This window comes from Rattus norvegicus, chromosome 6 (genome assembly GCF_021556685.1).
Source record: "Rattus norvegicus strain SHRSP/BbbUtx chromosome 6, alternate assembly SHRSP_T2T, whole genome shotgun sequence".
In the NCBI taxonomy this organism is placed as follows: Eukaryota; Metazoa; Chordata; class Mammalia; order Rodentia; family Muridae; genus Rattus; species Rattus norvegicus.
The window spans coordinates 80,326,226-80,351,085 of record NC_141539.1 but is presented as its reverse complement, the minus strand read 5'-3'; the positions used below and the strand labels follow the sequence as shown (position 1 = coordinate 80,351,085).

General features: G+C 47.3%; 1 protein-coding gene, 2 long non-coding RNA genes and 1 pseudogene across 12 annotated transcripts in view; 2 read left to right on the top strand and 2 right to left on the bottom strand.

The window, feature by feature from the left end:
- The window catches only part of LOC102552092 (uncharacterized), a 41,823-nt gene extending 24,647 nt beyond the window's left edge, over positions 1–17,176 (bottom strand). Inside the window, exons 1-6 of one of the 4 annotated variants that reach the window (XR_015622424.1) lie at positions 16,993–17,150; positions 11,009–11,135; positions 10,669–10,763; positions 7,758–7,892; positions 6,294–6,487; positions 5,650–6,009 (exon numbers count right to left, since the gene is read on the bottom strand). This is a non-coding gene — a long non-coding RNA (uncharacterized LOC102552092). Of the gene's footprint in view, positions 1–1,098; positions 1,248–3,628; positions 6,010–6,293; positions 6,488–7,757; positions 7,893–10,668; positions 10,764–11,008; positions 11,136–16,992 lie in introns of those variants that run through there. The other 3 variants (XR_015622423.1, XR_015622426.1, XR_015622425.1) reach the window with 3 other exon arrangements.
- Positions 789–907, bottom strand: LOC120093467 (small nucleolar RNA SNORA17; annotated as a pseudogene).
- On the top strand, positions 14,844–20,506 carry Nkx2-1 (NK2 homeobox 1). Of its 6 annotated transcripts, none has more exons than XM_087552340.1 (4): positions 15,904–16,064; positions 17,060–17,204; positions 17,303–17,688; positions 18,583–20,506. In XM_087552340.1, exons 1-4 carry the CDS (start codon positions 15,992–15,994, stop codon positions 19,326–19,328), a joined length of 1,350 nt encoding a protein of 449 aa, XP_087408466.1. In that variant the 5' UTR covers positions 15,904–15,991; the 3' UTR covers positions 19,329–20,506.
- A 1,017-nt stretch (positions 20,507–21,523) lies between these two features.
- Positions 21,524–24,860, top strand: part of LOC100911923 (uncharacterized) — a 41,867-nt gene continuing 38,530 nt past the window's right edge. The window contains exon 1 of one of the 2 annotated variants that reach the window (XR_015622422.1): positions 21,524–23,522. This is a non-coding gene — a long non-coding RNA (uncharacterized LOC100911923). The remainder of the gene's footprint in view (positions 23,523–24,860) is intronic. The other variant, XR_015622421.1, reaches the window with a different exon arrangement.

The window sequence follows — 24,860 nt, the reverse complement described above, 5'->3', positions numbered from 1 at the left end:
CATGCCTTCAGGGCCATCTTACTTATGCCTCCACTACCAGAGTCAACTCTTGTGCTGCCCAGGCAAAGTGCAGGGCCTGCTCTCCCAAATGCTGCAGCTGTGGAGGGGCAGGGCCAGCCCTCCTTCTCGCATGCCAGCAGGCCCACTTCTTTCTCAATGCCCAGGTGAGGACTGGGGCCATTTCTGCACAGCCTTCAGATATCAACATGTCCTAAGGCAGCAGACCAGACCAAGGATGTCACTTGGCCTTTGGTGGCAACAGATCCCTGCTGTTTCAAGGCTGTGAACCCAGATATGGCTCACCAGTGGCAGCACAAGCCAGGACCCCACCATGTTCTAGGTAGCATCACCAGCAACTCACATCAGGATGTTCCTCACTACCTTCAAGTCTCCAGTTCTGCCTCCCTTCATTGTACCCATATCCTTCTGTTTCTCTTTCTCTTCCATTTCTCCACCACTTACTTGCTCCTCTTAGAGGGAACCAGGGTCTCCGAGTGTCTGGAGTTTTCTCAGGAGTGGTCTCTGGAGTGCTATGCCCTGCTCTTGTATTATGGCATCGGGCAAGGGTCATCTTGGGGATGGTTTTCCCCCCAGCCCCAAGTGTGTGTATGACCAGTGGTCATCCCAGGACAGCTCCTTGTCCAGGCCCCATGGTGCCAGTCTGATGGTCATCTTGGTTGGGTCCCAGGCAGGGTTCTTCTAGCCTTTGACTTGCTCTCAGTTCTGGGAAGTTTGGGGGGCTGTGCAGCACAGGACTGGTGGGTGCCTCAGGCTCACTCTTTTCAGGGAGTGTTAGGCTGCTAATCATTCAGGAGATCACATGTCAGACCACTGAGTGTAGACGTTGCCTCTCTGCCACTGACCGATGTACATGTGACACAGCAGTCACACCCGCAATGCACGCACACACTTTTAAATCTTTAAAAATAAACCTTCCAGTTGTCATGGTGATGCAGGCCTATAATTTTATGCTCACAAGGCTTTGAAGAAGAGTTTAAGCAAGAGTTTAAGAAGAGCTACACAATGAGAATCTGTCTTAAAATATAAAACAGTGTTGAAGAGATGATCCGGTGAGTGAAACTGTTAAAAGGTGCTTACCTGGGATCCACGGTAAAAGCCAGATGGATGGAGTAGCACATTTCCAAAGCACACAGGCACACAGGCACACAGACACACAGACACACAGACACACAGACACACAAACACACAGACAAACATACACAGAGAGACACAGAAACACACAGACACTGACACACACAGACAGACAGACACACAGATAAACACACAGACAGATAGACACACAGACACACACAGAGAGAGAGAGAGAGGGAGAGAGAGAGAGAGAGAAGAGAATTAATTTTTTTTTCATATCAAAATCTGGATGGAGTTTGTGGAAACTCTAGTGAACCTTTCACAATACTCCTTGATCTTGTACATCCCTGGAGACAGTGGAAACCAGAAGACAATGGAACATCTTTAAGGTGATGAGAGGAAAATTATGCTGTCACCTAGTGTGGTGGATTGAATATGTTTGACCCAGAAAGTGGCACTATTAATAGGTGTGGCCTTGTTGGAAGAAGTGTGTCATTGTGGACATGGGCTTTAAGACCCTCCTCTTAGTTGCCTGGAAGCCAATCTAATCCTGCTTGCCTTCAGAACAACATGTAGAACTCTCAGTTCCTCCAGCACCATGCTTGCCTGGATGCTGCCTTGTTCCTGCCTTGATGATAATGGACTGAACCTCTGAACCTGTATGCTAGCCCCAATTAAATGCTATCCTTATAAGAGGTGCCTTGGTCATGGATGGTGTCTCTTCATAGCAGTAAACCCTAACTAAGACACCTGTAGTCCTATACCTAACATGTCTTTGAAAAATAAAGATTAAATAAAAACATTTTCAAATGTGCAAAGTCTGAAAGTGAAGGAGCTGCTGGCTGCTGGGAAAGGGAGAATCAGTGTGTGCCCCAGATAGATTGCTTATGCTCTAGTGGATGGCCCGACACTCTGCACGTGACCAGCACTAATTGGACAAAATAAAACAAACAAAAAGTTAAAGAAGTGGTGCTTTCCTTTAATCCCAGCACTTGTGAGGCATAGCCTGGCATAGCTCTATGATGTAAAGGCCAGTCAGGTCTACAAAGTGATCTGGAGGCCAGCCATAGCTACTGAATGATGCTGTGTCAAAAATTGAAAGAGAATATGAAAGTGCAAGGGAAATGTTTCCGGATGGAACGAGGGAGTTGGCAGGGAGTCAGAGGTGGATATTATCAAAACATTTTGTCTATATGTTTGAAATTCTCAAATGATAAAATATTAATATATATCAGATCATTGATTAAGTGCCAAGCTTCATCACACACATGCACACAGTTATTTACTTATTTTAGACACAGGGTCTTACTATATATCCCAAATTGGCCTAGACCTTGCCATCTTCTTGCCTAAGGCTCCCAATGCTGAGATAGTCATGTACCATAGGAACTAGCTGTATATCATGTGACATAGAAACCAGCTGTATATTTTGCTAAAATAACGCTGATTTCCAGGATCGAATCAAGGGACAAGAACATTTATAAATATACGCTTATAAAATAATTGGCACGCACCTTTAATCCCAGCACTCAGGAGGCAGAGACAGGAGGATTTATGAGTTCAAGGCCAACCTGGTCTACAGAGCAAATTGCAGGACAGCCAGGGCTATGAAAATCCAAAATAAATTAATAAATTGGTAATACTATTACTACTACTACTACTACTACTACTAAATGAATTGTATAAATTACAATATAATTATTGTATGTATTTATATATTTACAAAATATACCTTATCTAAAATTTTTAATGTAAAATTAAGACAACACTAAAAATGTAGAAAAGCTTTTTTCTTTTTCTTTTTGGTGTAAAATAGGGAATGCCTTTGTTTTATGAAGCTAGAAGGGATTTTGAAATTTTCCAATGAGAAACTCATCTAATAACTTCATGTTGACTTTTTTTTTTTTTTTTTTTTTTTGGCCTCAGTTCAGCCATAGGTCGAATTACTAGATTGAGATACACCATCTCTTCTGGAACATAGTATGATCTACCTCTAATTTAAACTCGACTTTTGCTGTCACAGCCTGCTTGGATTAGAATGCTGGAAAGGGCTGACTCACTGACAGAAGGCTTGGAGAGGACAGACAGAGAGGACCAGTAGCCTCCTCTCCACTCTCAGTCTCATCCCCTTTGTCTTTGGGGCATGTAGGGCAGCCACATATGGAGGACTGACTGAGTGCACTCTTGCAGACCCAGATAACACTGTTTTCCTTCTCACTGATCTCAGCACCCTGCTTGGGAATCTGTAGAAAAACACTCAAAAGTAATTCTTCTCACAGAAAAAATAATTCTAGCAAGAAATAAGGGTTTACAAAGGGAATGGAAATTCAGGAGTAGTGACTATGTGTGTGGTATGAAAGACTCTAGTATTTAGAAGTCTTTGAGAGGTAACTGTGAGGGCTGGTGAGATGGCTCAGTTCTCAGAGTCCGTGTCCAGTGGCTCACAACCACCTGCGTCAGGAAAACTGGCTTCCCTCTGCCAGACAGTGGGAGTTTGCACTCACATGCACACACCACTACCCAGACACACGCATGTGCACACAGTAAACATAAAATTTTATTTTCATGTAAATATAAAAATAAAATAAGTCTCTAGAATAGAAACACACAAAAAAGCTAACTGTGGAAAATAAAGGCAGTAAACATTTGCTGTAGAGTTTATATTTAGAAGTATGACATATAGCATCAATAATACAAAACCTGGAAGGGAGGAAACAGACGTATGTGGTTGCCATGTTCCAGTACAACATGGAGAGGTTTAGTACTTGATGGTAGACTATGACAAACAATACCAAAGCAACTACAGAAAAGGACAGAAAGTTAGAATTTATGTTCTATTTGTTTCTTATATTACTTTGTTTGTGTTTTGTGACAAGGTTTACTATGTAGACCAAGCAGGCCTCGGACTCAGATGTCTGCCTATCTCTCTTCGGAGTGTGGGCATTAAAGGTGTGTGTCCCATACTAGACTAAGAATTTTTGCAGAAGCTAAAAGAAATGGTAAGAAAAACTCAATCTAAAAAAAAATGACAAGAAAAGAGAATATAGGTGATGTCTCACGTAGAATAGAGACAGCAAGATGGCAGATTTCAACCCAATAGTACCAGTGCTGAGGATGTAGCTCAGTGGTAGAGCCCATTCAAGGCCTCAGGTTAAGTACTCAGCACCTCCCCCTCTACACATGCAAAACAATAAGCCTAATCACATAAATGAAACTACCATAGGCATTCCAACTACAGGTAAACAGGCGAAGACCGCCAACGACACACAATAAATAAGGAAAAGCAAAATTCAGTATCTGCTACTCGCAAGAACCCACACTAATTATACAGAAATGAAAGGAGGAAGATAGCTATTCCAGTCTAATAGTAAAAAGAAATCTATATCCGTATTTAAAGAAAAAAAAAAAGACTTCTGAAAGTGGTGAGCCATAAGGGAGAAAAGCAGGCTCATTCCACAGCAATAAAACCCTGAATTCCAGAGGCCCTGGCAAGTCTAAATGTTTATACGACTCATGAAAGAATTACAAAATAGACAGAGCCAACGCTGTTAGAACTACAAGAGCAGAGGAGCTCACAGTTACAGCTGGGGATGTCTACATCTCTGTCAATGACTGATGGAACAAGTGGGCAGAATTACAGCAAGTGTCTGAAGCAAGCTGACCCAAATGACAGTTATAGAACACTCCGTCCCACAACAGCAGGGTAAACGTGAGATGCCAATGTATGCATCTGCCAAGATAGGTCACATTCTGGGACACTGACTAAATCCCCTGCAACTTTGAAAAGATTCCGCCCAGATAAAAAATAATCACTCCGATCACAATAAAATCAAACAAATGATTAATAACCGCAGTCTCTCTGGAAAGACCACAGATGTTTAAAAGTTAAAGAGGTTAAATTACATAACTTATGTCAAAAGACTTCGGAGAAAGCAGATCCCAGCACTCAGGAGGCTGAGAAAAGTCAGGCGCCCTAGACACAGCGAAGAGCATAAGTTTAAAGCCAGTGCACACTGTATAGCTAGGTCTGGTTAAAAAATAATGCAGATGAATCTTCAGTTTGTGTCAACAGAAAGAGTGGGAGTCTAAGGTATACAGACTTCTCCAGGTATTTGTTTTTTGAAGTTATTTTTTAAGAGTTATTTATTTTATTTATACAAGTACACTGACGCTGTCTTCAGACACACCAGAAGAGGGCATCAGATCCCATTACAAGTGGTTGTGAGCCACCATGTGGTTGCTGGGAATTGAACTCAGATCCTCTGGAAGAGCAGTCAGTGCTCTTAACCACTGAACCATCTCCTCAGCCCCTCCAGGTAGTTGTTTTTTAAGTATATTTTTATTTGTGTTTGAGAAATATGACATATGAAATGTGTTTTGATCAATTAACCCTACACCTCCCCTCCAATTCATCCTACACTCAATGATGATTAATTCAATCATGTATTCATTCATTCATTCATTCATCCATTCACGTATTCATTTAATTGTTCAAGCACAGAAGTTCTGAATATCAACATTAGCACAGAATTACAGAATGGAACATACGCTTAAAATACATTTCTCAAGCTTAAAGTTCTTCTTAATTTATTTATTAAAAGTGATAGAGCGAGATGAAGAGATGACTCAGAGGTTAGAAGAACCGACTGCTCTTCCAGAGCTCTGAGTTCAATTCCCAGCAACCACGTGGTGGCTCACAACCATCTGTAATGGGATCCGATGTCCTCTTCTGGTGAGTCTAAGACAGCTACAGTGGTGTACTCACATATGTAAAATAAATAAAAACCAGTCAACAGAACCTATGCATTTTATCTTAGGAGTAGTTACAAACGGGAATGTTGCAGATAAAAGAACGACTCTTTCATTGAGGCTGTCTTCCTACATTTTCCAGTGGGCACTCAATACCACCACCAGCAGCTGTCAAGAGAGGAATACAGAAAGACATAGGTGAGGTTATGTAAAACTGGAGAGAGATTGGAGAAACGAAGTCACAAGCCAAGGAATGTCAAAAGCGAGAAGGGGCCACAAGGTACATGCCCCAGGGCCTGTGGAGAGGATGTCATCCTGCTGACATGTTCATTTCGGACTCTGGCTCCCAGACCCGGGAGAAGAAGAACTGTGTTCTTTTAACACTTCAGCATTGCTCTAACTTGTTACAGCGGCCTCAGAAAACCAGCATCACTTCGAACGAATTGTCTTACCTTCCACTCAGAAATGAACAAGCACATTTTGGTATAACTATAAAAATGAAATGCTGGCACCAGAGAGATGGCTCAACAGTGAAGAGCACTGACTGCTCTTCCAAGGGGTCCAGGTTCAATTCCCAGCATTCACATGGCAGCTCACTCCTGTTTGTAACACCAGTTTGAAGGCATATGACACCGTCTTTCGGTCTCTGTGAACAATAGACACCCTTGAGGTACCTAGACAAGCATACGGGTAAAACACCCATACACATAAAGTAAAATTTTGAATTAAGAAATGGAATAGTATACAAGAATCAGAAGAAAAGCTTCTTTAAGCATCAAAATGGATGTGCAAAAATGTTGATGATAATTATAACAAGTGAGTAAAAGACAAAATAGTTTGATTTCATTTATGGAAAATCCTAAAAAGTTACACTCTGTAATATGCAGCGTGTGTATTAATTACACTGTGGTAATCACCTAGTGACCGTGATAAGAACATAGAAGAAGGGGAGATAGATATCTTACAGGGATATGAGTTATCATGTTCATTTTCTTACCTGTGGACACATTTTCATAGATATACACAAAGGTCAACACTTACTAATTTTTACAGCTAAACCTATAAGCAGCTAAATATGCATCCATTATAGTCTGTAAAAGCTGAACTAAATGTGGGCATTTTAGATCATCCATGGACAGGTTAAGAATAGGTGAGAGGGAGGTGGGGGATTTGCTTATGGGCACAGATTGCACTGTGAACTGTGGAAAGGGGTGTGCATTAAGCTGGAGCAAGCCTTACAGCTAAAACAAGAGCTAAAGGTGTGGCGACTAGGGATGGTTGGCAGTGGTTATGGTGGAGAAAGAGAAGCACTTATGGGACTGGATTTAAGAGACAGCCATGATGAAGAGCGAGGGAGGGGACAGCTCTCTACCTAGGGAGCTGCTCTGAGCTGAGCTGTGTACTACGAGTACATGTGTGTTGGAGTCCCAAGTTACTGCTATTGTATTTAGAAATAAGGCCTTCAGAGTGAGCATTATTAATCCATGGGTTACTATGTCTAAGTACATGACGACGACAGCTATTGTAAAAACAACAGAAATGTATTCCTCAGAGTTCAGGGGGAGATATAAAAACTATGATCTAGCTGACGGAATCTGATGGAGACCTTCCTGTTACACCCTCTGGAGGAGAGGAACGCCTTGTGCCAACACCACAGAGGAACATGGGGACAAGCTGCCAGATGACTCATGACATCTGTGTTGTGAGGGGCTAAAAACTCATTAAGCAGGACGAAGCCATTTTAACCACATATGCTCTTAAAGGCATCATCCTTTAATCCTATAATATTGATGATATCTGGATGTTAGAAGGGATACTTTCAAAGATGAAATCAAATCATGAGCATGGAGCCCTAACAGAATAAAACCATGGTCTTATAAAAATGTATGTCTCTTAGAGCTGTAGCAATGACTCACCCACTTAGAGCACTTGCTGCCCTTCTACAGGACCTGATACTGTTTCCCGCATTCACAATAGTGGCCCACTACCTTCTTTAACTCCAGTTCCAGGGGACCTGATGCCCTCTTCTGTCCTCCACAAGCAGTGCAGGCCTTTGGTACAGAGATAGACCATCATAAGACTAAACATACACATAAAATAAAGACAAGTAAATCTCAAAAAATGTAATTATGCATCTTTCTCTACTGTGCAGAAGGTGGTTGTCAACAAACTAAAGAGAATCCTCAACAGAAAGTGAATCCCGCTGGGCCTTCATCTTGAGAGTGAGAAAGATAGCAGGTAAGAGCATTTGCTGCTGTTGGGTTCCCAAATTAGGTTCCCAGCACCCACATGACAACTCACAACTAATTGTATGCAACTCCCGTGTCATCTTCTTCCTTGGCCACTGCATGAATGTGATGCACATACATATACACAAACAAAACGCTCTGTGGACTAAGGCGCCCACTCTGACCTTTTGTTACAGTAGCCCGAGCTAATTATTAGGAAAGCTTATTGGAGGAGTCAGATGGTGGGAGCAAAGACTGTGTGGATATACTAAAGGTGTGACCAAATTATGAGCCCAAGCAACGATCAGTAAGACAGCCTTCATAAGATCGGATTGGAATGAGTCAGGCATAATAGGCAATCACAAGAAGAAACCACCCGGAAGGTAATTCAGCGGCATGAGAGAGAGCTTGACTAGAAAAATGAACTTCAGAACTTTCAGAAACAGGTGATGACTGGTGGGTCATGGGGATAAATACTCAGGACAGGAGTCCAACAATGGATTCTGAGAAGAAATGTCAAGAGACAGAAGAAGGGGGACTATGGCAGAGTGGTGACTTCGAAAGGCCAAAGTCTCTCCTGAGTTTCAAGGTAAGCCCTTAGTTGTAAGCCCTGTACCTGTCAAAAAACATTGTATTAAGTTACAGACTTTCAACATATAATAGCACAAAGTAAACATTTCCTTCCAGAAGGGAAAAATGCTGGCATAGGAGGAGAAGACCAAAGCAAAGCAAGACTAAGAACCACTAAGGCAAGCAACCCCTGGCTTGATTCCAGCATCGAGGGTATGGGTTAGAAGCATTGTGTAAGTTCAGATAGGGTTGGGCACCCACCCATATGCCCTGCAGTTTACGGCACAGATGCTCTAGAGGCTTCTTTGGGAGCAGCTCTACTCATGGCCTCTACTTTCCTTGATACATGTCCACAGCCATAGCCTCTGCAAAATAGTCTTCATTGCAACTTAGACATCACCCTCACCTCCACACATGAGCTCCAGGCAGTCTTCTCTTTGCTTTCTACCCACTCTTGAGCTTCATCAGCTTTAGACCTGAACCCTTGCATTCTTCATGCTTGCAAAACCAGCACTCTGGATGGTGTTACAGTCCGCTACCAGGTTAAGACATAAGCAAGCCCCCTTTACTAGGGCTGCAAGGGCCTCTGAGTACCTTTACATGTGGCTAGCCCTAGGGAAACCCTTGCCTGGAGACCCCTTTTCCAGTACAGCATTCCAACTCTCTTTTGAAATAAAAGTTTATCTAGTGACTTCATATTTTTATACCCTGGAGATTTTAGTTCATATGTCTGGCCCCCAAAAGACCTGTCCTATTGTCCCAGTATAAAATATGCGGCTTCTCTTTAATTCTTTGACCACTCATGTTCTCTACTCTGTCCACATAAAATGTGCCCTTTTCTTAAGCCTGCTTGTTTTCATATATTTCTGAGCTGTTTCTTGCCCCTGATTCTCAATGTTAACCAGACTAAAAGCAAGCAGAAATAACTGTGCTCCAGCCTAAATAATATACTGTCTTAAAGGAATCAATTAGCCCATAGGATTAGCCTATAGGTGTGTCTGTAGGTGGTATAGGTCTGGCCAGGTGGTCTTGGATCTTACTTAGGTGATGATAATTCTAGAAAGCTTCTAGCTCCAAGAGTTTTTTAATTAATTAATTAATGTAATATATATGAGTTCTAGAAGTATGACCAAAATGTGAATACTTCACTCCTTCTTTAAAAGGAGAACAAGAATACCCTTGGGAAGGAATAGGGAGGCAAAGTTTAGAACAGAGGCAGAAGGAACACCCATTCAGAGCCTGCCCCACATGTGGCCCATGCATATGCAGCCACTAAACTAGATAAGACGGATGAAGCAAAGAAGTGCAGGCTGACAGGAACCAGATGTAGATCTCTCCTGAGAGACATAGGCAGAATACAGCAAATACATAGGCGAATGCCGTCATTAAACCACTGAACTGAGAATAGGACCCCCGTTGAAGGAATCTTAGAAAGGACTGAAAGAGCTTGAAGGGGCTTGAGACCCCATATGTACAACAATGCCAACCAACCAGAGCTTCCAGGGACTAAGCCACTACCCAAAGACTATACATGGACTGACCCTGGGCTCCAACCTCATAGGTAGCAATGAATAGCCTAGTAAGAGCACCAGTGGAAGGGGAAGCCCTTGGTCCTGCCAAGACTGAACCCCCAGTGAACGTGATTGTTGGGTGGAGGGCGGTAATGGGGGGAGGATGGGGAGGGGAACACCCATAGAGAAGGGGAGGAGGAGAGGTTAGGGGGATGTTGGCCTGGAAACCGGGAGAGGGAATAACAGTGGAAATGTAAATAAGAAATACCCAAGTTAATAATATATATGAGTTCTGTAGCTGTCTTCAGACACACCAGGAGACAGCATCAGATCTCATTACAGATGGTTGTGAGCCACCATGTGAGTGCTGGGAATTGAACTCGGGACCTCTGGAAGAACTGTCAGTGCTTTTAACCACTGAACAATCTCTCCATCCCAGCTCTAAGAGTTTTGGCCTCTATTCTATTACTGCTTTGACACAAAGCAGAGCCCCCAGTGTCAGGCAACCCAGCAAGTACCTCTCATTGCTTCAGGCTTTGGAAGTGCGGAAAGTAAAAAGCCCCTTCATCACCAAATGCATGTCCACTTGCCCTCAGACTCGAAGAGAAAATTCCTGTAACACAAGTAAAGTCTAATTAGATGAAAAATGTGGTATTGTTGTGGCTTCTCCAGTCTTGATTTACAGAAGGAAACTTTCAAGCAAGTGCCTTGTTAATTCTGAGTCAATCACACACTATATTGCCAAAGCTTTGAGTGCATCTGTGAAAAGCCTGACACGTTGAACTAGTGAGTAATATGGTTAAGAGTTGAGAGGATGGGTGGTGGAAGGTTAACCACTACCAGTCTGTTCCAACTTACCAGTCCTCCTTTCTATGACCTAATTACTTGCAAAGCTTCCCCAAGAGGCTGTAGAGATACATTCCTACTGGTGACCAGTAGAGGGCGCCGCGGATCGCCTCAGTCTGCAGCTGTCCGGCTTCAACCCCTAGACAGTGAAGAGGAATCCAGACTGTCAGGCAGAGATCACCCAAGCGGGCCTGGGAAAGTGCTGTGGCTATTAGAAACTTTTCCTGAAGGCAAGTGTTGGAAAGGTGGGACGATGTAAAAAAAGGGAAAGGTCGTAGGGAGAAGAACTGGAGAAGGGAACCGCGTTGTAGCGACTTCACTGGAAATAAAGAAAGCATGCTATAGGCAACAAAATTTAAAAGGTGATAGAAGGCTGAAGGAGGGTCAATCACTTAAAGCTGAATGAGAGGCCCTGGAAATGTAGCTCATTTGCAAAGCGCTCGCCTAGCATGTGCGAAGTCTCGAGTTCCAACCGCAGCACCCAATAATAATAATAACAATTTATAATATAAAAAGCTAAATGAAGGTGCCCAGATCCTGGGACAAAGCAACCCCGCCTTCCTAAGGATCTTTGTTAGCATTCAGCGCCTCTAAAACACTCTTTAGAGTAGTGTTGACTGGCTGATGTTCTCAGTCCCCAACTCCCCTTCCTCAGAGGAGAAACTGAGTAAGGAGACCAGACCAACTCTCAACAAACTCTGAGTGTGCCCAGAGCTGTCTGCGCCCTGCTTCAAGTTCTCATCCCTGTCTGTCACATCTCGCGCGTCCCTCATTTCAAAGTATGATTTAGTGCTTCCCATTTCTTTTGTCATCTACTCCTCAGATTCACTCCTGTCTCAAACCCCGGCCCACCAGAGGGCGTCCCTAGAATTTTGGAGCTGGTAGGTAAGGGGTTTGATTACAACTAGGGACTGAGATTTCAAGACCCCTAAGAGGGCTCGATCTGAGGGAAGAGCAAGGGAAGAGCAGGGAAGAGTGACCTCCTCCATGTCTGAGGCTTGCGGACAGAACTTTCTGACAGAATCTCATTTTCACAAGAGTGTCCTCCTCAAGTCATAGAGGGAGATGCTGTAGCCTCTGTGATGTCCCTACCCTGTCTCCACAGGCCTCGACTTAAGGAAGTATCTCAAGCCAAGAAGAGAATTGGCAGTGGGATCTCTTCCTTGCAACACTCCAAAGCTGTCCTGATTCTCAGCCTGCCTAGTGAGGACCCCAAAGAGGCTTTCAAAGCTTGGGAAAGCATAGGAGGGGTCCTGAAAACTTTTCAGAGACCAGATGCCAGACTCCATGTTTAGAAGGAACTTCTTGGATCTCTGGGTTAGAGAGTAGTAAACCCCCTCTCCCCACTTTCTGCTGTTCTTGTGCCAAGTTGCCTCCACCCCACCCTTTAAAAAATTGTGTGTGTGCGTGCGTGCATGCACGCACACGTGTGCCTGCATGTGTGTGTGAGTGTGAGTGTGTGTGTGTGTGTGTGTGTGTGTGTGTGTGTGTGTGTGTTGCATGTGCCTGGTTCCTGTAGAGACTGGAAAAGGATATTAGATTCCTTGGAACTGGAATTACAGAAGGTTATATAAACCCTGTGTTGGGAACAGAACCCATGTTCTCTGCAAGTGTTCTTAACCGCTGAAACATCACCCCAGCCCGTTGTTCAAGTCCTCCTGAGCACAGCAAAGATGCTACACCTGCAGTGGCTGTCAGAGTATCGGGTGTTGGCTTCTTACAGAGCATCAAAAGCTTGATCCCCAAGTTTAGGTCTGAAAACACTGGATTACAATAATCCCTGTGTGCTAAAAGTTTAAAGACGATGAAACTCTTGCACAGCATCTTAGCACGGATTAGCTAAGACACTGACACGGCAAAGTAGGAAGTTATGTGAGGCAGGCTTCACACACACACACACACACACACACACACACACACTGTGTGTGTGCATGTTCGTGAAGGGGATGGTGAGAGGTCACACAATGAGACAGTGGTAAAGCTAGGACTCAGCCACCAAGGTTTCTGAACTCTACTCAAGGGCTTCTTCTGCCCCCCACAAAGCACTAAACCTTGAGGGAAATAGTAGCTAAACTGGGATGCAAAGCTTCACTAGGACCCCCTCCCCTTTCTCAATGCTTTTACAAAGTAATTATACATCGCTGGAGTGATTCAGTGCTAATATGGGAGCTTCAGGTGGGGAAGGGTCGTATATAGATTGTTAGTAGCTAAATCTTTTGACCAAACCCACCTAATATCTGATACAGCATGGATTCAAAGAGTAGTTGCTAAGTAAATCATGAATTGTGAGATAACACTTTAACTTTGTAGCATTAAAAGGAACACACTTAGTGCCCTAGGCAGCTGTGAAGGGTTTGATGGGAGTTAGAAGTAAACAAGCTGGGGGTAGGTGGCAGATGGTGGATCTGGTTTGGGAGTCCTCTTCAGTGAGCTTTCGAAGAGACAGTAGAGGGGAGAAGGGAACGTCCCTCTGCTACAGGGTGCTGCAAAGACTGGTGGTTACTCTGCTCCTCTAATGAGGTCTGAGTCTCTGCAACCCTTTGATTCCTAACTGGTGAGATTAAAGTGGCCCTGTGGAGTTGAACCGGGGAATAGCTGAGCTCTGTACTACCCGTCACAGGGCCAGTCCACTGACAGTGCAGGAGGTGCCAGCCATGAGACGTGTACTAGGTTTTCAAGTGTTAATCCTCAGCTACAAGAGTGGGGAGGGAATATCTCTGGTTTAACCTGAGTGGGCCCTGTACAAGATGAGTCAGTGAGGCAACAGGCAGGCTCTTTAGTCAGAAAGAGAAGCTGAACCTGGGGAGAACCCTTTAGATCTTTGTTTGGATGAGTTCAGGGATAAATAGGTGTTTTTGTTTTTGTTTTTGTTTTTGTTTTGTTTTGTTTTTGCCAAAGGCTCTTGAGAATGCAGGCTTATTCTTAAGTGTCAGTCTTCATAGGAAAGAATGCAGAATGGTGGCTGTTTTTGAAGAGGCAGGAGTGAGAGAAGTTCATTTGGTTCAAATCACGGGATGCAGCAGAGCCCCTCACCCCACCCCCCACTTCCACCCAACCCGTATTCTAGATAGGAGCTGTTGCTGTTAGTGCCACCGTGAGAAGTTTGAAGTTCAGTCCAGTTCCCCTCCCCTCAAGGGTAAATCCTGGGGGTTGCCAGGTGACTCTGCCTCTAACTCTGCCTGAAGCTCAGGACCTCACCCAGTGCTGGATAACTGGGAAATGGTGCCCCTGGTTACAGCAGAGCTGAGATCACGCTTGTTCACACTCTCCCAAACTGGTGAAGGCCCAGGCTGCAAGACCCAGAGACTGTAGAAGACTGAACAAACCTTTCACTCCAGACTAGCAGGCCCCTGAAGAAAGCAAGGGATTTGATATTAACCACAGAAACAGAACTATCGACCTTGGCAGTCAGCTTAGTTTTCTTCCCTCAAAGCTTTGGGTGTGTTTTTGATGTGCCTGAATTTGTTTAAATCTCACAAAATCTTTTGAAGAATTACCTTCTTCTGTAAGTGGCACTAAAACGGGGAGAGACAAATGACACCCTACACTTGGTGTTCCTATGACCACCAACAATTACAAAGTAACGGGGTTAAAGGGAGACGGAGGACCAGGGACTTCTGATAAGATTCCTTTCCCAAAGCTAGCAGGGTTGGGTCAAGCCTTCAGACCAACTCTGCATTGCGCTTTGCCTGCCCTTTCTAACGTTCACTTGATCCAGCGTGGCTTCCCTTCCCTGCACTCCAGACACCGTAGACCAAAGTGCTGTCGATGGGGTCTGAGCTCATCTTGAGAGCGCCCCCCAGAGAAGTCCCTGAGAAAGGAGAGTGGAGAGCTCCGTTTTCCACTTGCCCTTAGCCACACAAGACACAACGCACCTGGCCGCTTAAAGTCGGGGTTCCCTGCTTCAAAGCGACCTCGGGGGGCGGTTCGAAAATGCGGGCCCAGATGGGAGGCCCGCGGGTGCCCAGAGCCTTCTTTTCCCTTCCCGACGGAGGTAGGTGGTGAGGAAAGCTAATGTTAGTATAGTCGTCGGCTTTGTGTTGAGGGAGTAGAGAGCACTCTTCAAGGAGAGATCTTAAAAAGCAAATAAAACAACTTTCCATACTATAATTGCTATTAATGGAATGGAGCCTACCCTGCTGAATTAAGTAGTTCAAAACTGCTTGTTCATTATCGGGAGCTCCCTCACTACAAGGAGGGGAAAGAAAAATGTGAAAACAAAAACCAAAATCAAGAAGCCTCCTTGACTGGCCGCCGAAGTGTCTAGGAGGCACCTGCCGGGCCAGGAAGCACTCCACCCTCCCAGTCTCTAGCGCGCCAAGAAACCTCAAACAGCAGACAAGCAAAGCCAAAACAAAAACAAACAATAACGAAAACGCTTAAATTCCAAGGAGAAAAACGGAGGTGGTCTCCAAATCTGTGCCATGCAGGGCTTGGCTGGGTAACCCACTTAGCTGCTGATCCTGACCTGGTAACAGCAAGGAGGCTGACGCCCCCGGCCCCGCTAGGGAGCACAGCCCACAGCTCCCCCTTGCCAGGCGCCCAAGGACCCTCAAGGCGCGGGGCTCACACTTGAAGCCTGGGAACGCTCAGACAGGAAACCCACTTCCTCCTAAGCAGTTTCTTGCTAGCCGGATGAGAGGCGCCCAATTGAAGCAGAATGATCCTCATCTACTAATATCCAGCGTAGCCACAAAGCAACCGGCCATTTACGCCGCCACTTTAGACAAAGATATTTGGTTATTCCCGGGGAAGCGAGTGCACTTTTGCATGGCTGTGCTCCGGGAGGAGGCGAGCCTCAGCCCAGCCTCCCGCCCGCTGGGCTGCGGGCTTCGAAATATTCGCCTCCTCCCGGACAACGAGTTCCACCGGGGTTCAGACTCAATTCCACTCTGCAACGGACCTGAGGGCTCTCACGCGGCTCCCCGCCCGGGCTTTCCTTGAAGCATCGAAGGGGGAAACGGCGGGGATCTCAACTGGGGTGCTGGGACTGGGATGTCCTCGGAAAGACAGCACCAGCTTCTGAAGCCGAAGTATCCAGGCCATGGGCAAGGGTCGGGGGCACCAGGTTTGTTCGAGATGGGGCAACTTCCGTGGTGGACTCTAACGTTAATCCCTGCACCCTTATCCTCCTAGCTCAGAAGGCCAGCGGTGTTCTTGCCTGGGCCGGCAAAAGGGGTGGAGAAAGGGAGCGGTGGGGTGGGGTGGGCTGGGGGGCTGGTCCGCTAGGGAGCCAGGAGCTTGGTGGGGGGTGGCGCGGGGATCCGTGACAGCCTCCCGGAGGCAGTCGTTCCCTTACTCAGCTCCCCCTCCGCCCGCTGGGATTCTCTGGGGTAAGGGGAAAGGGGGCGGGGAGCAGAGGTGTCCCTCTGACGGCGGCAGAAGAAGCAGACAGACTGACAGACACATAGACCAACAGTGCAGCCCCAGGGTTCATCCCCAGACTCGCACACTCTTTTGGTGGTGACTGGGGCTCAGCGCCGCGAAGCCCGATGTGGTCCGGAGGCGGTGGGAAGGCGCGGGGCTGGGAGGCCGCAGCGGGAGGGAGGAGCAGCCCCGGCAGGCTCAGGTGAAACCCCGCTCCCTGCTCCTCAGCCTTCTTTTCCCCAAAGACCAGCCCCTGACCCCGGAACCCCGACCGAATTGGACCGCGGTTCCACTTTGTAACTCCCCAAGTTGGTTGCAAAGCAGTATTCACCTTCCGTCCTCCTTTCCATCCCTCCCTTGGGTTATTCTCTACCCCACCTCTGGCCCTCCCGCTCTCGGTTCCCTCCTCCTTTCCCTCCCCCGCCTTTTCCTTGCGCGCCACAGGCACCCCACAAAAATGGGGGTGGGGGTGTCCAAGGGAGGGGGAAAGTAATGCTTTGGTTCTCTCTCTCTCTCTCTCTCTCTCTCTCTCTCTCTCTCTCTCTCTCTCTCTCTCTCTCTCTCTCTCTCTCCTTCTTTCTCTCTTTGAGACCTAAAAATCTTGACAAGTGAAGCTTAAAGGTGTTTACCTTGTCATCAGCATGTAAGCTAATTATCTCGGGCAAGATGTAGGCTTCTATTGTCTTGTTGCTTTAGCGCTTATGCCCCGCCTCTGGTGGCTGCCTAAAACCTGGCGCCGGGCTAAAACAAACGCGAGGCAGCCCCCGAGCCTCCACTCAAGCCAATTAAGGCGGACTCGGTCCACTCCGTTACGTGTACATCCAACAAGATCGGCGTTAAGGTAACACCAGAATATTTGGCAAAGGGAGAAAAAAAAAGTAGCGAGGCTTCGCCTTCCCCCTCTCCCTTTTTTTTTCCTCCTCTTCCTTCCTCCTCCAGCCGACGCCGAATCATGTCGATGAGTCCAAAGCACACGACTCCGTTCTCAGTGTCTGACATCTTGAGTCCCCTGGAGGAAAGCTACAAGAAAGTGGGCATGGAGGGCGGCGGCCTCGGGGCTCCGCTCGCAGCTTACAGACAGGGCCAGGCGGCCCCGCCGGCCGCGGCCATGCAGCAGCACGCCGTGGGGCACCACGGCGCCGTCACCGCCGCCTACCACATGACGGCGGCGGGGGTGCCCCAGCTCTCCCACTCCGCCGTGGGGGGCTACTGCAACGGCAACCTGGGCAACATGAGCGAGCTGCCACCTTACCAGGACACCATGCGGAACAGCGCTTCGGGCCCCGGATGGTACGGCGCCAACCCAGATCCGCGCTTCCCCGCCAGTAAGTGAGGCCACCCCGCCGCGGGGCCACGGGCCGAGCACCGGAGGCGCGGTCAGCGCGGCCCGCTAGGTGCGGCGCCCGCCAGTTGCACTAGGCATCGGGGTGGGCAGCCGAACAGTCTCCTATAGGAGTGGGGTGCGGGCGCTGGACTTTCTTCGTCCCGCTGGGCAAGGGTTTCAAATGAGGCACTTAGAAGAGCTGGGGTCCTGCGGACAGGTGCTGGCACCCGGCCACTGCAGGCGCCAACAACAGGCTTGATGCTGAAGACTTCAGGGAGCTGAGGGAAGCCCACCCGGAGTTAGGGGCTCGGGCCACAGGAGTTAGAGGAGACCAGGAGGGACAAGTAGAGAGAGCCGCTCTGCTGGGACGCATCCCGGCCCGGCTGCCTGGATTTCTAAAAATCTCTGGGCGGGTTGGGTGGGCTCTAAATGGGTCGGGCGGATGGGTGCCCTCACCTAGAGCTCGCAAGAGAGAAAAACGAGAGGCCGAGCGCCTGGAAGTTGGGGACGTTTGAAAGTGAAAACTCCCTTTTGCTAAGCTCCTGAAGTTGGGGGTCTACCTTCCCACCCCAGCTCTCTGCACCCCTGGGTTTCCCACCTGGCTTGGGCACGAAAGGAGCCGAAGCGCCCTTTTCCCTCACTGCACATTCTGGGTCTAGAGACACTGACACCGATGAGGAGTAGCTAGACTTGAACCCCTTAAGCAGTTCGACGGCACGGCCCGGAGAAGGCACTAGCCACTCCCCAGCTAGCTGAGCCTCTTTCGGGGAAAGAGCACTGGGTGGCCTAGGTGAGGAGGATGTCGTCGAAAATTGGGGTTGGCGGGCCAAGGGCACAGAAACCGGGCTTGCCCTGGCCTCGGCCCCAGCCGACGCTGTGCGTTTGTTGCTTACAGTCTCCCGCTTCATGGGCCCGGCGAGCGGCATGAATATGAGCGGCATGGGCGGCCTGGGCTCGCTGGGGGACGTGAGCAAGAACATGGCCCCGCTGCCCAGCGCACCCCGCCGGAAGCGTCGGGTGCTCTTCTCCCAGGCGCAGGTGTACGAGCTCGAGCGACGCTTCAAGCAGCAGAAGTACCTGTCGGCGCCGGAGCGCGAGCATCTGGCCAGCATGATTCACCTGACACCCACGCAGGTCAAGATCTGGTTCCAGAACCACCGCTACAAGATGAAGCGCCAGGCGAAGGACAAGGCGGCGCAGCAGCAACTGCAGCAGGACAGCGGCGGCGGCGGAGGCGGCGGCGGCGGCGCGGGTTGCCCGCAGCAGCAGCAAGCTCAGCAGCAGTCGCCGCGCCGGGTGGCCGTGCCGGTCCTGGTGAAAGACGGCAAACCCTGCCAAGCGGGCGCCCCTGCACCGGGAGCCGCCAGCCTGCAAGGCCACGCGCAACAACAAGCTCAGCAGCAGGCGCAGGCGGCACAAGCGGCTGCCGCGGCCATCTCTGTGGGCAGCGGTGGTGCGGGTCTAGGAGCACACCCAGGCCACCAGCCCGGCAGCGCAGGGCAGTCCCCGGACCTGGCGCACCACGCAGCCAGCCCCGCAGCGCTGCAGGGCCAGGTCTCTAGCCTATCTCATCTGAACTCCTCTGGCTCGGACTATGGCGCCATGTCTTGCTCTACTTTGCTTTATGGTCGGACCTGGTGAGATGTGGGACGCGCCTGAGCCCTGTGCGACCTCACCGCTTTCCCTCTACCCTCCGCAAAGACCACCATTCGCCCGCTGCTCCACGCCCTTCTACTTTTTTCTCATGTTTAGACCAAGGAAAAGTACACAAAGACCAAACTGCTGGACTCCTTCTTCTTCTTCTTCTTCTTCTTCTTCTTCTTCTTCTTCTTCTTCTTCTTCTTCTTCTTCTTCTTCTTCTTCTTCTTCTTCTTCTTCTTCTTCTTCTTCTTCTTCTTCTTTTCTTCTTCTTCTTCTCCTTCTTCTTTTTCTGCTTCTTCTTCTTCTTCCTCTTCTTCCTCTTCTTCCTCCTCCTCCTTCTTCCTCCTTTTTCTCCTTGTCCCCACTCCTCCTTTTCTCTTTCTCCTTTTCCTACGTTTCCCCTTTTTTTCCTTCATCCTTCTCCCTTTCCTTTCTCTTTCCTACCTAAAACTTGTGGACTTTTTTTTAACATAAAAAGAAAATAGAAACAGTCAAGCAAATCCAACCCCTTTACGAATTCTTTAACCAGAGAAGGACAAAGAACAAATTTGGGGGTCTTTCTGGTAGTTCAAATGGGTTCTCAAGCTTAGGCATGGCACAATTTTGGGGCCTGCTCTATGCTTCCACGGCCCTGAACTCTGAAGCCGGAAAACTTCCCTGTGGATGCACTCTGCCAGCAAAGAGAGCTTGCTTGTAAATACCAGGATTTTTCGTTTGTTTGTTTCAGAAGGGAGGACAGAAACTGGAGAGAGGAAAGATTCTTCAGCATAACCCACTTGTCCCTGACACAAAGGAAGTGTCCCCTCCCAGGTGCCCTCTGGCCCTATAGGTTCAGTCCAGGCTGGCCTTTCAGAAAATTGTTTTAGGTTTGATGTGAACTTGTAGCTGTAAAATGCTGTCAAAAGTTGGACTAAATGCCTAGTTTTTAGTAACCTGTACATTATGTTGTAAAAAGAACTCCAGTCCCAGTCCCTGGCCCCTCACTTTTTAAAAGGGCATCATGGACAAGCCTGTGTATATTACTCCACGGTTTGGTATTTGCAGCACCAGTTGCCCCCTCCCTTTTTTCTGTTGTAACTTATGTAGATATTTGGCTTAAATATAGTTCCTAAGAAGCTTCTAATAAATTATACGAATTTAAAAAGATGCTTTTTCTGATTAAAACCCTTTTTCTTTTTGTTTGGTTTTGATTTGACTTTTACTGGGTTTGGGAGGACGTGTGGGATTAAGTCTGACTGGATCCAAATTTGTGGGTTTGAGCTCAGAGATTCTGACCCAGGTAAGGAAGCCAGTTCCAGAGTTTCTATCCCAAAGAAAAAGGAATTTTGCTCAGTTTTGAACTTTAGTGGAACCAAATCTTAAGCAGTCCCAGGATTATTTAATAGAGAGAATAAAGAGTAAACTGGTTCTTTAGAAGGAGGAGATAGAGGAAGAAAAAGGAAAAAATGGGCTTTTTATTCTTTTTAAAGAGCTAAGCTTTCGTGGTTTTGTTTTCCTTTATTATTGTTTGGTTTGGGTTTTTTCTTTTTTCCTTTTTCTTTTTTTGGAGGGGGGCTTCAAAAGCTGGTCTTTTAAAGTAACTCCAAAGAAACTTTCAGTTTTAGTGAATAAATTACTTCTGTACAGTTGAATGCCAAACCTGTATTTCTTCTCGTCACCCAAACTCCTCATGCTTAGAATCTGTCTGATGACTGTTTTCAGAAGTGAAGTGTTTCTGGGTTTATTTCAACACTCTAAGTCCAGACCCCTCGTGCTCAGGATTACCAGCTTGGGCTTGCCTCTATCAAGACATCGGGGGCTGAGGGAAGGTTTTTATCCCAGCACATTTCACATCCGGAGACCTAAATTCTAGCAAGCAATCTTTCTCCTGTCCCCAACTTTCTACCAATCCTCCAAAACAAAACTAAAATAATTTTAAATCCCTCCCGTCTCTGACTTTTTCATCTTCGTTATCAGGTATGTATGTCAGGTCATGGTGGGGGTGGTGGGAGTGGTAAAAGAGTAGTTAGGAGCAGAAACGAAAAAATATAACTCCTTGGTTGAACTCTTGCTTTTTATGATCACCCCTGGCAAAGACGTACAGACATGGCAGCCTGTGGACTGCAGATAGACACCAGGTGCCCGAAAGATCTGTAATGATGACTGATTAACTTTTGGCACAAGGTCACTTTTCACTGAAATAGTCAACTATCTTTTCCTTTCTATCCTCCATCTTTCCTCCTTCCTTCTCTTCTATCAATTCTGTTTTCAACTTTTCTCCACTTCGTCTCTCCTCCAGGACCTTGGGGTTTTTTTTGGGGGGGGGGTTGTTTTTTGGTTTTTGTTTTTAAGTATGGACTTGAATATGACAGTCTTTTCACTGATGTCCAGGGAATTTCTACCTTACAGTGCCCGGGGAATGGGATCTGGGGCTAGCTTTCTTCCTGAGAAAACCAGTCCTGGCTTTTGGGATATGGCTTCTCATATCTTGAAAGTACTCTGATATTCTGAAAGGATGGTTGGTTGACACTACTGAGAGTCTACAGGGAGTGTGGGAAGTTACTCTTAGCAAACCTCATATTTTGGAAAGACAGAACCCAGGAAAGTTTAATAATTCCTGTAGGGACAGGAGTGCAGGCTGAGGTTGTTCACGGGATGCAGGTGCTGTTCAACTTCTAAGTGCGGGCTGAGTTTAATTCAACCCCCTTGGCCAGCACAGGCCCAGACAGGGCCTGGCTCTTTCTAGTCACCAAGTTGCCCTGACTCCCTGCCTTCTAGCAGAATAACAATTCGGGGGCAATGTAGCGCTTGCCTTATCTTCTTTGGGCTAGTTGGAGTTTCAGAGCAAATACATTCTTCTCTAGCCGGCTTAGCTTAAAGTCTGTTTACTTGTCCCCAGGATAGGTGAATATTCAGAGGGCTCTGGGAATGAGACCCAACAAACTGGACTTTGGTCCTCTCTTGCCACCAATCACTCTGATTCCTCCAGCTCCTACCTAGGGGAATGTGTCAGCTATAGAAGCAATCTTGGCATGCAGACTGGGGCATATCTCTTTAGGAAACTAGGTGCTGGGCTCAAAGTGAGCTGGGTTTAAGGTTTTAGTCCCCACAGTTTGGGGACACAAGCCATTCACACAGCCTGCAACTGGGTCAGCACCTAGGAGGCTTTCAAAAACTGGGGCTCAGATTTGTTCTGACCTCCAAGTAAAAGAAATAAACATTCTAGAGATGCCCTGACACTGAGATGGTGGAAGAGGGGAAGTTTCCTCAGTGAGCTGTAGAACAAATGCCCTAGAAACTGCCCCCTGACAAGTATCCCACTCAACTCCAGGCCGCGATGGTTCAGGCAGTGGGGGGATTTTGCAGACAGCATCCTCCTCTTTGCTCCTCTCCCCCACCCCACCCCAACCCCGCCGTGTAAACACGAGGACTTTCTCGAGAGCCCTGGAGAGCCGCTCTAGTGGCTTCGGGGCCTGAAACCCCAGGCTTGGCTTGTTTGATGTTTAGCATCCCAAAGCGGCTCCCCACCCCCGCCCCAGCCTGGGAACCCCGAGCTCCGGGGCCGAAGAGAAGGGGAAGCAGTTCTCTCAGCTGGAGGGCGGTGGATTGGCTGGGCTTAGAGAAGTGGCGAAAACTACAGGACTCCCCGCCCTGAGCAGGGGAGAAAGGGATCCCGGAATGATGCGGTCATCCATGAGGATATAGCTGGAGTCCTAAAGGCCAAGAGGCAGACGGGGAAAGAAATGTCACAATTTGGGGGAATACACTGGAGATAGGGGCCAGGTCGGTGGAAATAGCTTGGGGCCACCGCGAAAACAAGGTAAGCGGTGTCTGGGTCCAGTTAGTGAGCATCGAGAACGGCGTCCACGACTGCAGGGCTATCAGGGCCTCGAGGAGACAGCGCTCCGTGCCACTGCTTAGTGCTTGGCCTTTCATAGGGACGAACCTGCTTAGGAGTCTTCCAAGAGATTTTTAAATCCTCCGAGTCTGGACCTGGAAGCTCCATTGGCGACGTTTGGATCTGGCTTCGTAGTCTTTGATTTCGAAAGCCCAGGAAGATTCGCAGACTTTCAAGGCCGCACACACCGCATTGCCGGGAGTCTGGGCGGCGGTGAGGACTGAGAAGCTGTCTCAAGACCTGAGTCTCTTCTCAGGCGATCCCAGATAAGAGGAGAGAGAGAGAGCTTTTCTGACTTCCAACTCATTAGGGACCAGGTAAGGTCAATGCTTTCTCTATTATGTCTTTTTCTTAAAAGCGGGTCAATTTAAGATAAGGGAGGGGGGAAATGCTGAATCTGTGTGAACCGTGCTGATACAGGCTGACCCCTTTTCTGAGTGAAAGTAAGCCAGGCAGACGTTCATTTTCTATAAACAAGGAGTTGGGGGACGCTGCCTTGAATCCTGATCCGACTTCTCCAATGTGCTAGCATAGCTTCTCCTCCTTCCCATCCCTCCCCAGTTATTAGTGTGAGGCAGGGTGAGCAGACGGTTTCATTTAGGGGGGAAGCCCATCATGATTCTCTTCTGTTTGGAAGCTTGTTTCAAACGAAAAGACTCAGCCTAAGGATATTCGGAAGGGATGGGAATGGTGCTTGCCTTGCTCACCCTGTACCCAGATGCCTGAAGTCACCTTCATCTGGTCCATGCTACCTTACTGGCTTTACTGTAGGGTTGTGTTCCTGGGGCTTCAGCTCTCCTTCAGTGACGCCCAGTTTGGGACCCTGCCTCAACAAAAAGTTTCCTGGTGTCTCTTCAAGTGAGTGGCTTTTGAAAGGTGTGGTCTTTCTCCAGTCACCTTCTCAGTGTCTCAAGGGATTGGTATGGAAGAAGTATGCATTTTATTGAGGGGCTGACTCAAGGATGGCATGAGCCCTCACCCCAACCACACACAGTTGCGTGTCTGAACTTTCTTTGATAATGATGTCTTAAAGGAGTGAAGGAAGAGCTAGGTCAGTGGGATAGCACAGTTCTTGCCACATCTTGAAACCACAGCTGATTCTTGGCGGCTACATTTCTTTTTCTAATGCCAACTTGGAGAATATCTAGGCGCACCCCTGGTCTCTGTCCCTCTCATTTGATAAGTTCCCATTTTATTTCTGCTTTTTAGACATTTATGCCCTCTACTGTTGTGACTTCTTGCACAATTTTGGGTAACATTTCCTATTAATGTTTTTTGGTTGGGGGTAGGAGTTTTCAACATAAGTTTATTGCTGCTGTGCCATGCCTGGAAGATAAAAAAAACATAAACACAAACACTGTCAGTGTTAGGACTTAGTAAATGACCTCTTTCCTCTGATTGGATAGTCAGCATCTGTTTCTACCTACTCTGTAGGTAGGCATAGATGTGGGTATAAAAATGAAAATGAATTTTTATATATGTATGTATGGTTTTATGTACCTATTCAAAAGATTTTTCTAAATACAAAATTCAAGTACAGAACTGGATGTTACAGAACATATTAGTTAGATCAAAAAAAGTTGAATGTATCTGTTACCTCAAGACATCAAATGAAATTGAGTTTCTCTTAAAGATAAACAAAAAAAATTCTTATT

What these genes read in the sequence shown, in the direction of transcription:
- Nkx2-1 (XM_087552340.1), top strand. Translation starts at nt 15,992, where the DNA reads ATGTCCTCGGAAAGACAGCACCAGCTTCTGAAGCCGAAGTATCCAGGC. An exon ending in GCAAGGGTCGGGGGCACCAG is followed by an intron (nt 16,065 to 17,059) that starts GTTTGTTCGAGA and finishes TTGTTGCTTTAG; the next exon opens with CGCTTATGCCCCGCCTCTGG. An exon ending in CCAACAAGATCGGCGTTAAG is followed by an intron (nt 17,205 to 17,302) that starts GTAACACCAGAA and finishes TTCCTCCTCCAG; the next exon opens with CCGACGCCGAATCATGTCGA.